The following is a 17,053-nucleotide window of genomic DNA, read 5'->3' as shown; positions in this document are numbered from 1 at the left end:
TGGATCTGGAGTCAAAAAGAGTTTCAGATACTTAGTACCTGTGTGATCCTGAGCAAAACAATTAATTTCTGTTTGCCTCAGTGTCCTCATCTTCAAAATAAGGATAATCTTAGGATTGGTGTGATGATCAAACAAAATAATAATTTAAAGCACACAAAATGTTTGTGGCAGCCCTGTTTCTAGTGGCTAGAAGCTGGAAATTGAATGGATGCCCATCAATTGGAGAATGGCTGGGTAAATTGTGGTATATGAATGTTATGGAATATTATTGTTCTGTAAGAAATGACCAGCAGAATGAATACAGAGAGTCTTGGAGAGACTTACATGAACTGATGCTAAGTGAAATGAGTAGAACCAGGAGAGCATTATATACTTCAACAATGATACTGTATGAGGATGTATTCTGATGTAAGTGGATTTCTTTGACAAAGAGACCTAACTCAGTTTCAATTGATAAAATATGGACAGAAGCAGCTACATCCAAAGAAGGAACACTGGGAAATGAATGTAAACTATTTGCATATTTGTTTTTCTTCCCAGGTTATTTTTACCTTCTGAATCCAATTCTCCCTGTGCAACAAGAGAACTGTTCGATTCTGCACACATATATTGTATCTAGGATATACTATGGCATATTTAACATGTATAGGACTGCTTGCCATCTGGGGGAGGAGGTGAGAGGGAGGGGAAAAATGGGAACAGAAGTGAATGCAAGGGATAATGTTGTAAAAATTACCCTGGCATGGGTTCTATCAATAAAAAGTTATTTAAAATAATAATAATAATAATAATTTAAAGCACAGTGTCTGACACAGTAATAATTATACAAATTCTAGTTGTTATTATAAATTGAGATATTTATAAAATGCTTAGCACAGTGCCTGGCACATAGTGGTAACTATATAAATTCTGATTATTATAATTTGAGATATTTGTAAAGCCATTAATAATCATTGGAAGCCTGAATTGTTAGAAAAATTATTTCTATACACCAAGTCTAAATCTCCTTTTTCCCAACTGCTACCCCCTGCTCCTAGTTCTTCCCCTTTGGGCTAGCTGAAATTAATGGAATGACTATTGCGCCTCCTATGTGCTAGATACTGTGCTATGCACTTTACAATTATTATCTTAGTTTGTAATAACAATTTGTATTTGCATTACACCTATGTGCCAGGTACTTTGCTAAGTATTTTACAAATATTCTAAATATACAATGATAACCAGCACTTATATAATGACTATTCCATGGGAGGCATTGTGCTAAGCACTTTACAAATATTATTTCAACTTATAGTAACAACAGCATTGTTATATTATTGCTCCTATTATGTGCCAGGCTTCAGATCCTTACTAGCTACAGCTAGGACCAATTCAAACCTGGCCTCAGACACTTACTAGTTGTGTCACCCAGAGGAATTATATCACCGCTGCTTGCCTCAGTTTCCTTATCTGTAAAATGGAGAATGATAATAGTTACCTCCTGGGGTTACTGGGGGATCAAATGAAATAACAATTATAAAAGGTTTTACACAGTGTCCAGCACATAGTAAACTGCTATAGAAATGTTATCTGTTAGCTATTAAAACAGGATAATGATAGAAAATACCTTCCTAGGTTGTTATTCAGAGGGAGGTTCCATCTCACATTTTAATGTATCTGATGAAGGATTCTGCACTTCAGAATAGTTTTTTGACACTAATATTCCCTAAGTCTATTCCAAGAGGTACCAGAGCACTCCATTCTAGTCCATATAGCGACAGCCACCTCTGGCAGCTCAGGACCAGGTGAGGCCTCGGCCCAGGGCCAGCTTCCAGACCCCCCCGGGAAGCAGCCATGGGCGGAGGGGCACGGGGGTGTTTGTTGGGGGAGAGGGGCACGTGAGCCGGGGGTGTTTGTTGGGGGAGAGGGGCACGTGAGCCGGGGGTGTTTGCTGGGGGAGAGGGGCACAGGAGCCAGGGGTGTTGGGGAAGGTGTCCCAGGAAGGGACAAGGGAGCAGCTGCATGAATGTGAGGCGCAGGGGAGAGTACTCCCAACTGCAGGGCAGTTCCCAAGGACACTCACCGACGCAGAAGAAATGGTGGGAGCTTCGGCACTTGTACTTCTGGGACCTTTTACGTTTGCTCCATTTCCAAAACGGGCTCCTTCGCATGCAAAGGCAGTATATGCGCCCCACCTGGGACCCCCTTGGCTGCTCTGAATTCTCTGTCTTCTCTGCCTCCATGCCCTGACCCTAGGATATGCTTCTCCCCATCCAAGACGCTCTCAGGGCAGAGGTCAGGGGTCAGGGGTCGGAGAGCCAATCCCTCCGCACTTCCGCCAGAGCTGCTCGTAGAGCATGTGGCATTTCCTGGTGCCGGCTCTGGTAGCTGAGGCTTCTCAGATGGCAGGCCCCGCACGTGGGGAGAGGGGCAAGAGGCCACACCCCCAGCACTGCTTCCTTTTTTCTACAAGGTCATAGCTTCCACTCGAGGTGACGGTTTCACAAAGACACTTTTCAAAGGGGTTTTCCTGGAGAGACTATAGATCCCATGTGCTAAAGCCATTTCTTCTTACCCTTTGTAACTTTTTTTCCTTTCATAAAATAAAGCGGCCTGAATTATGTCGCGGGATTGAGCCAGCGCAAGCACACTCTGAAGCAGCATCTCTCCCTGGCCAGAAGCCATTATGGCAGTTCTGACCTCAGAGAGGTTAACGGAGGGTTAGCAGGCTGCTCCATTCAGGACTCAAGGCAGCACTGAGAATTCAGGAGTGGTCTCACAGATCCTAAGGGCAGCCCTGGCCAGCGGGCCAAGACCACCGTAAGCACCGCACCCCCCCCCCCCCATGGGGTCTAAAGCCACAGGGAAGGAAGGACCGATCACGGAATCAGTTCGAGGCCTGGCTCTGCCCTTTGCTCTGTGACCTTGAGCAAATTTCCTCTGTGAACCTAGGAGGCCGCAATCAATGACCCCCAATTTCCCTTTTAAGTCTACACCTCTGGGCAGGATCAAGAGACAGATTCCTCGAGATTTCTGAGCTGCTAAGACGGTGCAGAAAATAGCCTCTTCTCTATGGAGAAGTCTAAAAGTCTAAAAAGTCTAGTCTAAAAGTCAGAAAAGACTTTCTTAGACTATTGTGGGGAGAGACGGCTAACCCAAGTATTAACAGGGGTCCAAAAGCAGAAAGGCCTCAGAACTCAGGTTCTGAATGAATAATCCTTTAAGGGCAGGATGGTATAGTAGAGAGGGTAAATTATTCAGTCAGAGAATCAAAATCTGCCTCTTACACTTTATTATACCAATATCTATGTGATCCCAGGCATGCCATTTACCCACTTTTAGTCCCAGTTTCTTTTCCAATCTGTTAAATGAATGTTGTATTAGATATCCAATAATATTCTTCCCAACTCCACATTTTACATTTATTTTCTGAATCCATGGCTTGTATTTTGCTTTTTTTTTTTTTTTTTTTTTTTACACCGGCTACTTCCTTGCAGTGACAGCATGGTCATGGTCATATATCCATCATTACTACTACTTCCTGATTTCCAAGTCCTAATGCAGACCAGGTTCCTTATGATTCCTTTTCTTTTCTTCTTTCCTTCCTTTCTTCAGTCCTTCTTTCCTTCCTTCCTTCCTTTCTTTCTTTCGTTTTTTTCCCCTGAGGCAATTGGGGTTAAGTGACTTGCCCAGGGCCACACAGCTAGGCTGTGTTAAGATCTGAGGCCAGATTTGAATTTGGATCATCCTGACTTCAGGGCTGATCTTATGATTTCCAGAGAAAGAAAATTATAGACCAGTCTCCCTAATGAATATTGATGCTAAAATCTTAAATAAGATATTAGCAAAAAGGCTACAGAAAATCATCCCCAGGATAATACACCAGGATCAAGTAGGATTTATACCAGGAATGCAGGGGTGGTTCAATATTAGGAAAACTATCAGTATAATTGGCCATATTAATAATCAAATTAACAATAACCATATGATCTTATGGTTTCTATTAAAGTTCTACTTGCACAAAAACTAAATTAGCTTAAAATTCTGAAATGAAGACAAAAAAAAAAATCAGTTCATATTCTACCAAGGAATAATTTACATTTAAAAATAAATCCATGCTTCTATTTGCATTTCAAAGAATAAATTAATTGGGTTGGAATGGTTTTTAAAGTGCTTACTTACATTATTCCTAGTAGAAATAAAATTTTTTATTGAAATTAGAGCTTTGATAAAGTTCACTCAGAAATAATTAATAAACAAGCATTCTGTTCATGAAAAACATACCTAATTAACAAATTCTGGGCCTCCCTACTGTGTACCAAAGTTACCCTACCTTCACAAATAAAATCAGATCTATTACAATCATTATATATTCTCATTTTTCATTCAACAGCTATGTATTAAACAGTTATTACATACAAAACACTATGTAGAACGCATAATAAGTCAATAAGTCAGTTTGTCATCATGAAGTTTATCATTTAGTAGATGAAATAAAACTGTTAGACATTTTTATTTCTGTTTACTTGCGTTAGAATCAAGAACAAAGTGTGAGAAGTACAAAAGTCAAGCAATAAATAAACCACTTAATAAATATTAAATTTTAATTAATTAATTTAATCAAATATTAATAATTAAATATTAATATAATATAAACCACTTCAAAAATATATAATGGGATTTATTAGCTCTTTTACAAAGGGAGTTCCTTTCTCTTTCCCTTCATCTTTTATCATCCTTTGTTAGCCATGTCAATGTGATTTGATGAACAAAAAATAAAAACAAAACAAAAAAAATCTAATTTGAGCTTAAATTTAAGAGAATCGCAGTGTCCAGAATGAGAAAGTGCCTATCTACTCTGGACTCTATACTGGTCAGATCACATTAAGGAGTAGGGAAAGACATGGAATATAATAACTATATTTTCAAATATTTCAACAGGAATATAAGAAGTATTTAACCCCAAAGAGAAGAAAAAAAAAATCAAGAAATAACTGGAGAAATTTGCAGTGAGGCTGATTAACATTTGGTTTAGTGGAAAGGGTGCCTAACAATTAGAGATAACCAAAAGTTCAATTCATGGGAGATCTGATAGGGACTGGATGTTCATTTACCCAAAATGCTATGGAAAGAACTCCTCTTCAAATACAGTTAAATTAAATGGCTCTTTCCTATGACAAAATCCTGTAATCTTTTGTCTCCTCTCCTTTGTGTTTTTTATCCAGTCTTATTATTACCAGCTAGATTAAGACTAAAAATCCAAAATATCAATCAATATTGAAACATTATACCAGTGGAATACAGGAAAATTATAAGACAAATTTCTTTGGACTCAAGTATCACCAATCCACTTGATAGCTGAAAACACAGACTCTAGAAAGCACTTTTTCCACTGATATAAACAGAAGATATGAGCATCTAGGGAGAAGGGGTGGGAAAATATGATGGAAAAGCTCAAAATAATAGATAAATTTCAAGTAAAATAATACCCAAGAACAACCACAAAAATAGTGCAAACTTGGTTATTTTTACATTTGGTATAACAGCTTAAAGCACTGAAAGAAAAGAAGCTTTGCCTTCCAATTCCATGGACTTCATTCAGTCATTCGTTTTCTCTCAACATTTTGAGGCACAGATACATTAAGAAAAGGTTTGTTTACTGCAAGGTACTGCTTCTTGGCATTTTGTGGAAAGGAAACTGGCTTTTGAACTGAACATTTACTATTAAAAACTAAATATCAGATTTTAAATGTTATTTTAAGATTCTAATACAAATATCAAAAGGAAATACAAGCAGAAAACAGTTCAACTATCATTCATACTTAACATTTAGCTAATGCTCTAGATAAAAATAAAAAACAACTCCAAATCAAAAAATAATTTGTTAGAATATCAGATTTAGCAAAGTAACATTAAATTTGGTTTATTGTCTATTAACTAGTTTTTAACTTTTTTTCATGCAAAAGCAGTATACAAAAGATTGTGCATTTCGAAGTAACTGATGTCAAAACAAGATGTATTAATAAAAAATAAATTGAACATATAGCTGAAGCTATGCTTTTTTATAAGGCAGCTAAGTAATATAATGGCTAGAGTATTAGGCCTGCAGTCAGGAAAACCTGAATTCAAATCTAACCTCAGATGCTTACTAGTTGTGTGACCCTGTATAATCACTTATCTCTATTTACCTGAGTTCTCTCATCTATAAAACAAGATGGAGAAGAAAATGGAAAACCCCCCAAGGGGTCACAAAGAATCAGACAAAACTGAACAGCAGGAAAATACTTTTTATACCCTTGTTATATGAACACACACTTGGTAAGTGCCTTCTATGCCCAAGGCACACAAGACATGAGGAAAATGCAAAGACAAATTATAGTCCCTGTCCTTGAAGAGCTTACATTCTATTGGATATAAGTAACATATGTTAAATCACTTTATAAAGGCTATTACTACAGCCATCTCTGTACAGGGATATGATAACTTTCTAATATCTGTGTTCATAAAACATTGTGAAAATGTTTCTGTAATTTGAGTCTCTTTAAATATACAACAGAGGCCAAATAGAAATAAAACCTTTTTTAAAAGCCATCCCTCCTTTGCTTGATTATTTTTATTTGCTATGCATAGATCAATTTTATATAAAGAAAATACATTTGAATAACAATCCTAAAATCATGGCATATTTTAATAAAAATTAGAAACCACAACAAATACTAAGTATTTGTATGTGTATACACACACACACACACACATATATTTGTATGTAAAATATATGTAATATATATTTATATGTGTATATAAGTAAATATATAGTTTTAAGTAGAAAAATGATTATATAGAGGTAAATATGTAGTTTTTTAAAGTAGAAAGATGTTTAATGTTTGTCCTTTTTTTAGAGTTTTGCAAAGACCCATCTTTTCCAAAGATTCAAAAGATTTAGAAATTGAAAACTTGGCTGTTTAAATTTCCTAAGTCAAATATTCAAGGGTTCTTTTAATTGCTTGCAAGTCCTATTTCATACTAGCATTATCTAGGTTATACTGGCACCTTCCCATTTAGTGTGTAAGGCTGATTTAGTATTAACAAGGACAAAAAGGGAGAGAAAGGATGTGGATATATCTGTAGACAGATTTCTATCTTATAGAGTTGCAATATTATGGAAAACATTCACTTACCTGTCCCATTAAGAAATTGCATAAGAATACAATTCTTCAAAAAGCTCACCTTTTTCTCTAGTCATTATCACCAACTCTTTTCTACCCCCAATTTCTTGTACTGCAGCTTTTCCTCTTTATCTTGGCAACTTGATTGTCATTTGGTCTCAGCTGCACTGTTTTCTCTATCTCCTTTCATTTTTTTCCTACTAATATCCCCTCCCAACAGAAAATGAATTCTGTAATTGGGTATGCCTATAAGGTAAAAAATATAGTAATCCACCTGGACCCTCCCCTTTTGAATTTAAAATGCTAAGTGACTGAAAAACAGTGATTAAATGGCTGGATTTTATATTTTCATTTTATTACATAAATAGTTACAGGAGAGCATATTCATTTTGAGACTAGAAGAATTTTTTTTAAAAGCACAAAATAAGTTTAAACCCATGCTATGAATTCACTCCCATCTCCAAGGAAGCATAATAGCTACTTTCACATCTACCTTCTAATTATACTAGCAACTGGTAACTAATGGGAGTACTAGTAGTCATTAATAAAAATTTTAGCCTAATTCAATGGATCTTTGGGATAAACTAGTCATGAATACACATGACTATATGCAGACCCAGTTTTCAATTTCTTACTTTACTTACTTAAAATTTCAATTAAAAATTCAATTACTTAAAATCTTTTTTATTTTCAAAACTGGCAAAGGGATCTCCTCTCAATGGGAAGTGTAGACTTTTCAATATCTCATTTTAATGCATCATAATAGATACTATTTGAGGTTAGGTTTCATTGTTATTTTCTTCATTTTGTTTTATTTTATTCAGTCTTGTATAAAAGCTCAATAACCAAACCCAAATCCCCCTTCTTGTTTGGAATTTAAAGGTTTAAGAGAATAATTTTTCCAAAAATTATATGGGTGTTGAAATAGAAGTTTAGATGTAATCCTAAAGTGAAAATGTCACAGTAATCCAATATTTGCTTCAAAAAAAGCTGAAAAATAATAAAACCTTAAAAATATTACCACCATAACTTAAAAGAGGAAAATACGAATTTTTTTATTGCTAAGTAACCTTCAGTAGCAAAAGAAGGCATTGAATGAAGGCTATACTAAAAAAAAAATTAATTTTATAGGCACCTAAATATTTGTCATTTCCTAGAAAATAGTAAAGAAAAACAAGCCCATCATTTCACTAGGAGATAGAAGCAAAACTTTATATCAATTTAATGGAAGAAAATTATAATAGAAAAGTGTAGTTAACTAAAAAAAAAATTATTTTTGATGCAAAAAACCCCAAAAGCCATAAACATTATTTTGTTATGTTACATTATGAGCAAGTGGCAAATATTTTTTTCTACCACATGGATGCCTACAAAGATACTTTTGAATATTAAGACTATATATACATATTCTTTTGTTTTTCTATACAACATAAAAAAGAATTGCAGCAATTCTCTAGATAACTCAGACATTTTCTCCCTTCCACACACTTTTATGGCATCTCAAATTTGCTTTGCTTTAATTATCCCATGTATAGGTCCTCAGTTTTGGAATTTACTATTTTGCCATGAGAATTCTAGTCCAATTTTCTATCAAAACCCAAAAAAGAGGAGCCACAGAATCACTATGGCTCTTCACTATTATTAGAGCATTACAGAAACTTTGTCCTTGAATACATCTTAGATCACCTAACCCAATGGTTCTCAAACATTTTTGGACTCAAGAACCTGCAACACTTAAAAAAATAATTGAGAACCTCACTGTCTCTCCCCTCCCCTCTACCATTCATTACCATAAATTCATTCCCCCTCCAGTGTTTTTATCATGAGTATATTTATTGGTATTTTGAAATTAAATATCAGAAATTAAAATATCTTAATAATATTATAAAAATTGTTTTTATTTCATATAACTCCTAAAAAGGTCTAGGGGAATCCTCTAGGGTTCCCAGACTATCCTTTGAGAACCAATGAACTTAGCTTAACATTATTTTAGAAACGAGGAAACCAATACCCTTGAAGAAGATATAATTTGTTCACAGTCATGTCCCATACCTTCCCTTCTGCATGCTTTATGTAACACAAGAAGCCTAAGAAACAAATAGTATTTATGTTATTATTCTCAATTTACAGATAAGAATACCAATGCTCAGAGATCTCAAGTAATTGTTCAAAATCACACAGACTGGAAATGTCTAAGCTGGGACTCAAATTCAGATATTCAGAAGGCAAGCATGGAGCTCTTAACACACCCCATTGCATCTCTCTGTATGATTTTTGGACCGAGCTAAAAAAAAAAAGTATACCTATATATGATTAATATCTTTATAAATCTTCACTCAGGAGCAAAACCAAGAGAACATTGTACACAGCAACAAGATTATGTGATGAACCACTGTGATAGATTAGCTCTTTTCACAAGAAAGACAAGGCAATTCCTATAGTCTTGAGATGGAAAGTGCCATTCATATCCAAAGAGAACTACAGAGATTGAATGCAGATCCAAGCATACTATTTTTACCTTTTGTGTGGTTGTTGTTTGCTTTCTCGTGTTTTTTTCCCCCTTTTGATCTGATTTTTCTTTCATAAATATGAAAATATGTTTAGAGGAACTGCACATGTTTAACATACATTGGACTGCTTGCTATCTTAGGAAGGAGGACAGGGAGAGAGGGAGAAAAATTTGGAACATAGTTTTACAAAGGTAAATGTTGAGAACTGTCTTTCTGTGTATTTGGAAAAAATAAAATACTATAAAAATAAGTAAATCTTCATTCAGATAGTAAAAACATTTCTGTTGAATTAAAGACTAATGATCATGATAATACTGAGAAATGAGTTCCTAGAATTGAAGCTCCAAGAAAGAACTCTCAAGTCTTGCTATTCAGTCACAGAGTGGTAAGATGAGATAATAACTTGTGAGTCTGAACTCTCATGAAGATAAGAATGAGACACACTGGTTATCTACCCCTTCACAGAGTTCCTCTAACCTAACCTTAAATTTTTACTTCAAAATTCAAGTCTTTGGGTTACCATGGAGTCCAGTTTTTAACCCGAACAGTTACCCGTCTTATGATTCCCCCATCACGCCTGTAGAGCACAGTGTATAATTACAAATGCTTTTCTTTCTTTTGTAGTTTACTATGTTGCTCAATTTATGCTGACAATAATAATGGCAACCTAAAAGAAAAGCAAAATATCCACAAAAACACAAAATCACTAATAGCAAAGGTACTTCCTCCATTTTCTGAGGGGATAAAAGGGAGGGGGAAAATGATAAAAGGAACCATTTGAGCAACAGTCATAAATATTAATAACAGTAATGTCATTCTAGCTGGATTACTTCAAGAGATCTGTAGCCATCAGAGCTTTTTATGCTTCTCCTGATGTATCATCTTAGCCAAATAATACAAAAATAGTACAAAGCTAATGTTTCCATTGACTTAGAACTTGGGTTTGTTTGGGGATTTTTTTTTTGGTGTAAATTCTAAAATTTCTGTAAAGAATATAAACACTTAAGACAACAAAGACCATCCAGAATCAATAATGGCCTATCTATGCTTACTGTCTGATGGATGCATCCTACAGAAAAGCAAGGACCCACCTCCTGACCCTGGCGCCAAGACTGAAACTAGAGTCTCCCAAGAGGCTTGCACAAAAAAAGTCTTTCTCTCTCTGTGATCAGAATTTTTTATCAAATAAATGGAAAATAAATGCTAGTACAGATGAGATGGGTGAAATTGAAAAGCAAAACAGACTCAAAGGACTGGGAGGGTGCCATTTGGGCATTGCCAATATTCTTGCTTGGCACTGTTGCCGCAATAATGGATATTTGGTGTTTCACTGAAATTCCTACTGACTATAGCATGGGTTTCAGAAAATACCAATCAAGTCTAACACATACACAGACAAATAAATTAAAAAACGATCACACTGTTCTCTTAAGGAAGGATCAAGATTAGGTGGGGGAAAAAAAGCCACAGTTGCCATGGTTTTGTGTAGTCATTAGTACATTCTGAGCTTTCTCAGAGATCAGGTGTGACTATTCTGCAGAGGGATCTGTTTTGCCTTTTATTTCTCTAAATTTTTTTTTGCTTGTAGATGAATTTGTAATCTGTTTTTCCCACTACCCTCTCCATTAAAACAATAACAAAATAACAAAAATAAAACACATAAACATGCATAGTCCAACAACAAAAAAAAAATCTTATATTGACCATTCCCCCAACTGTATGCCTTTTCATTTTCAGTTCATCACTTCTTTAGCAAAAGATAATAGTGTGTCTTACCTTCAGTCCACTGGACTTATAGTATATTGTTGCATTAGTCAGAGTCCTAAAAGCCTTCAAAAGTTGTTTTTCTTTATTATGCTGTGAATATACAATAAGTAAGGGAGGCCCATTGGTAAATAAATTATTTACACAACATCTGTTTCCTATGACCCTCCTCCTTTGGGAGCTGGTACAAAAACTGAGGAACAGACAAAGTGATTTGTGTGAAGTAGAAGGAAGAAGGAAGTAATAATGCATAAACACTAACCATTGGGCCATGGTACTACTTCCTTAGTGACTTTAAGAGAGCAATTCCAAACTAATGCTGTAAAGGGAATCAGGCTACAATGTACTTGTTAGATTGGAAACTGAATAAGGTGGTAAAATCCAGAATATCATGGAGGCTGATGGCTTTGCAAGTATTCAGTAACAATTATAGTAAAACCTCCACTAACTCTAACTCAGATAGTCAAAATAACCTGGAGGGCATTCGACTTTTTTGAGACAGTAGCAAAAGACAAGTAAGTAAATTAGAGGCTGTCTAGGTTAATAGAAAGTAGAATGGGATGAGGATCAGGACTATACGATTCACTGTGTGATACTGGGCAAGTCACTTCCCCCATTATAGAGTCTCAGTTTCCTCATCTGAAAAATGAGGGGGGTCACCTAGATGGCAGGTTCTTATATTCTCTGATTCTAATTTTAAGAATTTACTCAAAAAACCATAATATAGTGGAAAGTATAATGGAAAGAACTCTGTTTGGGGAGTCAGAGGCCCTCCTCTGCTTCTTCCTAGCTATATGACCTCAGATCAGTTGTGACGTCTCTGTTCTTAATTTCCTCATCTGCAAAATTAAAGGATTGGATTAAATAGTTTTTGAGATCCCATTCAACTCTTAATCTATCATTAGATGATCCGAGGTCAAATCCTGTGTCTATACTGATTAATTATATGACTTTAGACAAGTCCAAGTATTGCCTTGGCATCCATGAAATAATAAAAGATCCAGAGGGAAGGCTTCTGGCATATTGATTAATGCTGTCTGGAGGATTTATAGAAAGACATGACAAGACTTGTATGGATTATGATGTCACAAATTATATTGCAAGCTACATTGCTGGAGGATGAAGAAAAAAATGACTGAACTTTTAATATGACTAGAAAGTCATATTAACAAATATATGGAAAGTATATGCTAGTATAGATGTGCTAAAAATATGAAGAAAGACTGGGAGGGTGCCATTTGGTCACTGATAATGTTCTTGCTTAGCACTGATGCTCCTTTTTAACAAAAATTTAAAACTTCAAAAAGATCTGAAACTAAAGAATTTTTTACCTGATCTGTAAATAAAATAGTTTTTAAAAAACTTACACTAGATTCCTTAAGAATGGTGAATAATTAAGGCTTTACTATAATTTTTATTTCTTATCAAGTAGTAGGAATTCCATGCACCAAAGAATCACTAAGCAAAAAGCCAGAAAAATCCTGACAATATAATGAAGTTGATCTAGAAAAGGTGTTGTGGTTTTTTTTTTCCTTTAACCAAAACTTTTTTCAGAGATTTCAACTAAAAGAGAGGTTAGGACCTAAATCTTTCAGATAACTGCTTGAATTTTTTTCCCTTTGGTATTGTATAGGAGGGCAAAAAGTAGTGTATGTATGTTCTATAATGAAAGGAACTTTAAAAAGATACCGAAACGACTTCCATTCTGTGACTTTCAAACATTTTTAAAAGAATAACCCTTGAGCTGTTCATAAGACCATGAGTAGCTAAAGGTATTATAGTAAATATGCCACAATCACAACCTAAAAATGTATTTCAGGTCCCTCATAGATAATGTAACAGACTTAAAAGTATTTGAAGTCACTGAATCATATAATTTTAGAAGTCATATGATAGGGGTGGAGAGAAAGAGATTGGATAAATCATTTAATATCTCCAAAATTTAGTAGCTTTTGCTGTAAAGTGGGAAAAAAAAGTATTGCTTAGTAAAGCAACAGGTAAGAAGATTAACCAGGTGATTTTTTGAGGATGCTTGTAACTCCAAGATCTATGATTCTGCCTCTTATGATAGAGCACCTGTAAATATTACAGAATTTTTCTTTATATCATGTCAGAATTTGATTATTTGTTTATTCTACTTAGTACCTCTAGCCTGTCAAGCCAACTTGATAAGTCAGCATGTTAAGGACCTTATCTTTTTAAAGAAATATTGATTACTGAAATTACTTCTTGACATCAACATCTCTCCTGATACCTAATGCATCCTGTTAGGGTCAATATTGGAAAAAATATTATTTTTAAATTCATTAACTCCTGTTCTAGCTTGCACAAATCTAAAATTTTATAATGTTATGTCCACAGTATATGCCTGATGGGTTTTTTTGTTGTTGTTGTTTTCATTTGATATGAAATTCCCACCATAACCTGTGTCCTAATTTATTTGAGCCTTTTTGATTTGGTTTTGGGATACAGGTTATGTTGTCTATGTATCATCAGAGACTAAAGAAATATCTTACATATATATAATATGATCTTAAGAAATGTTTGCTAGGCCAATTCCAATAGGCTTGTGATGGAGAGGGCCACCTGCATCAAGAGAGAGGACTATGGAACTGAGTGTGAACCACAATATAGTATTTTCAACTTTTTGTTGTTGTTTGTTTGCTTTTTGTTTTCTTTCTCTTTCTTTTCCTTTTTTGATCTGATTTTTTCTTGTACAGCATGATAATTATGGAAATATATATAGAAAAATTGCCTGTGTTTAACATAGATTATTAGCTGTCTAAGAGAAGGAGAGGGGGTAAAGGAGGGAGAAAAGATTTGGAACACAGAATTTTGTAGGGGCGAATATAGAACACTGTGAAAATAAAAAGCTAAAAAAAAAAAAAGAAGAAATTCTTGCTAGATCAGATTTAAATGGTTTGGAATGCTGGACAGACATAAGACAACTAGAACTATCAGATCATAAGAGTTGGATGGGGACTTTGGAAATTACCCACCCAGTCCAACCCTGTCATTATGCAAATGTGAAAATAGTGGTCCAATCGCTCTCTTTCACTGACAAATTCTCTGTTCAGTATTCACTTTTTAAAAAAATTTTTCAAATGTTTTTGTAGCTACACTGGCCTTTGTCACTTTCATAAGAGACTAAAAGTATTAAATTGCTTTTAATACTTTCCAGGTAGGCCTTATAGCTCATCTAGCCACTGTACATCTTTTCCCTAGAGTACTGTGTTTTTGTATCTCCCACAAATAAAGTGGGAAAAGGATACAAAGGAATTAACTGAAGAGCTAGAAATTGAGAAATATATTTTAGATTCAAACAAAAAATTATTTGGTTTCCTGTACAATTATATAGTGTCACAAAAGTCTCAGTTCAGGGTTACTTTTCAGGAGAATCTGCATTATGATCTTTTCAATTTTAATCAATTTTTTCCCCAAGAGATTTAAGGACTGTTTAAGGATAACTAGGTGGCATAGTAGATAGAGCCTGGGCTTGGAATCAGGAAGCTTGATCTTCATAAGTTCAAATCCAGCCTCAGACTCTTATTAGATATATGACTCTCAGCAAGTTTCTTAACCCTGTTTGTTTGTTTCCTCATTTGTTAAATGAGCTGAAGAAAAAATAGCTCTAGTATTTTTTGTCAAGAAAACTCCAAACGGGGTCATGAGGAGTCAGATAAAAAGAAGTAATAACAAGTTTAAGTTACTTGGTCAGGATTCCTTGGGTCTTAACTCCAAGTTCAACCTTCTACTTATTATGTTGGGTAGCCTTTCCAATCTGGATAACAGATGATGTAAATGCTAAATTTATCTTTTCTCTCAGACTAGCTACATGACCTCAGGTTATGTTGTTTAATCTCCTAATGTTTCCATTTTCACATCTATAATTTATGTAACATAATAAAAACTTTCCTATTATATAGGAAATATAAAATTTTCCCTTCTCAAAGGAAGGAAAAGTTCTACATCAGAGATCAGCAATTTTTCAAAACTGAGTTGGGAAATTAGGGTGAGGAATACATTGATTCTAAGGCAGCTGCAAGAGTGGAGAGACCCCATCTCTCAAAAGGAGAGTGGCAGGGTGTGGTTAGTCATAGCAGCAGGAGGCTGCAGGTCCAGCCATGGGACAGCCAAGCTCTGGGCCATGTGACTTCTCCTGGCTGGATTGCCATCTTCAGCAACAACCTATGTGCAGACCCCATTTTACTGAGCATCATGTTTACCACTTTGCGGATTTCTATGGAAAAATGATTTTGTCCTTACCTTAAGGACCTCTGAAATGAAATACAGAATGGCCTGTCCTCTTGCTTTCCAAACCCTTTATTCATCCCCTCCTTTTTTCCCTTTCTGAAGGGTGCATAGATTACTGGATTCCAGTGCTGAACTTAAATTTACAAGTCTCAGGGGTCATACTTCTTAGTGGAAGGCTCTATTGCCTATAAAAGTACCATCAATGAAATATATTTAATTACAACTCTCCATGCAAAAATTTTTAAAGGGGGAGGAATCTTCTCTAGTTCATTAATCTTACAAATTTAGAAGATCCTTCTTTTACTGTCCCACAAATACTACAGGGGCTGCTGAGGTTCTTATTTCCTGGCAATGCAGTTAACCTTTCTTAAATAGATGGAAAAAACATTGGTTGGCTGGAAAGTCAGGAGACTTGGATTCCAGACTCTTGATCTACCAGTAAGTAGTTGAGTGACCTTAGGGAAATACACTTATCTGGACCTTAATTTCTACATTTGTAAAATGTGGCATGTTGGGCTAGATGGTTACTAAGGCGACCTTCTAAGGATTAAATCATATCTTATAAGCCCAGAACCTTGTTATACAATTAGTCTCTATACAATCTATCAAACAAATGCATCTTTCTTTTAAAAAAATGAAGTTGAGAGGATTCTGGGAAGATGAAGGGGTAGGTCAGAAAACTCCAGGCTCTCCCAATTTCTCCCACAAACAAGACAGAATAACACCTCAGGGTAAATGTAGAATAATCAAAGAAACCCAGAGTTGGGGCAGAACAGTGGTCCTCCTGGGACAACCAGAGAGCTGAAAAAAGAAACCAGGACAGAGGTTTGGCCCCTGGGAATTGGAAATACCTTGGCTAGTTACACTGAAACAGCAAGTAGCAGGCCCTGGGGCTAACTGCGTTGGAGGTAGCCTCAGTCCCAACCAAGAATTTTTACCTCCAAGGCAGTGTAGGAAGCCTGGTGTCTGAATCTGGAAAGTTTGGGGGGCCTTCGGCTGGTAAGGAACACCAGGTGTAGCCACTTTGTCAAAACTGATCATCGAATGTCTTGCTGTTACCGTGCACAAGATCTCTTGAAGAACCATCCTTACAGAAGGGTGCAGTTCTTGGCTTTGGATTCCAGGCCAGAAGGAGGACCTGAGGGTAGAGACACCCCCACCCCATACGCCAGGATGAGAGGCGATTACATGAACGATCTGGTTATGTTACTCAAGAAGAAAAATTGCTTCAGGAAATTTCTAAAGGGGGACCCCAATGTATAATATCTTGCATGGCTGCTAGGGTTATTAAGCTACTATGGATAGAGTTCTAGACCAGGAGTCAAGAAGAGCTGAGTTCAGATCCTGCCTCAAAAACTTATCCTGTGAGTCATAAGTCAT

The 17,053-nt window shown here is 35.6% G+C and overlaps 1 protein-coding gene across 3 annotated transcripts in view; it reads right to left on the bottom strand.

The window, feature by feature from the left end:
* The window catches only part of ATP8A2 (ATPase phospholipid transporting 8A2), a 769,397-nt gene that overhangs the window by 691,736 nt on the left and 60,608 nt on the right, over positions 1 to 17,053 (bottom strand). The window contains exon 1 of one of the 3 annotated variants that reach the window (XM_051986558.1): positions 7,207 to 7,442. The exons of the other annotated variants lie outside the window; for them this stretch is intronic. Coding sequence (XP_051842518.1) covers positions 7,207 to 7,222 — 16 coding nt within the window. The 5' untranslated portion in view covers positions 7,223 to 7,442. Of the gene's footprint in view, positions 1 to 7,206; positions 7,443 to 17,053 lie in introns of those variants that run through there. 3 annotated transcript variants of the gene reach the window in all.

Source organism: Antechinus flavipes, chromosome 3 (assembly GCF_016432865.1).
Source record: "Antechinus flavipes isolate AdamAnt ecotype Samford, QLD, Australia chromosome 3, AdamAnt_v2, whole genome shotgun sequence".
NCBI lineage: Eukaryota > Metazoa > Chordata > Mammalia > Dasyuromorphia > Dasyuridae > Antechinus > Antechinus flavipes.
This window is presented reverse-complemented; position numbering and strand designations above follow the sequence as displayed.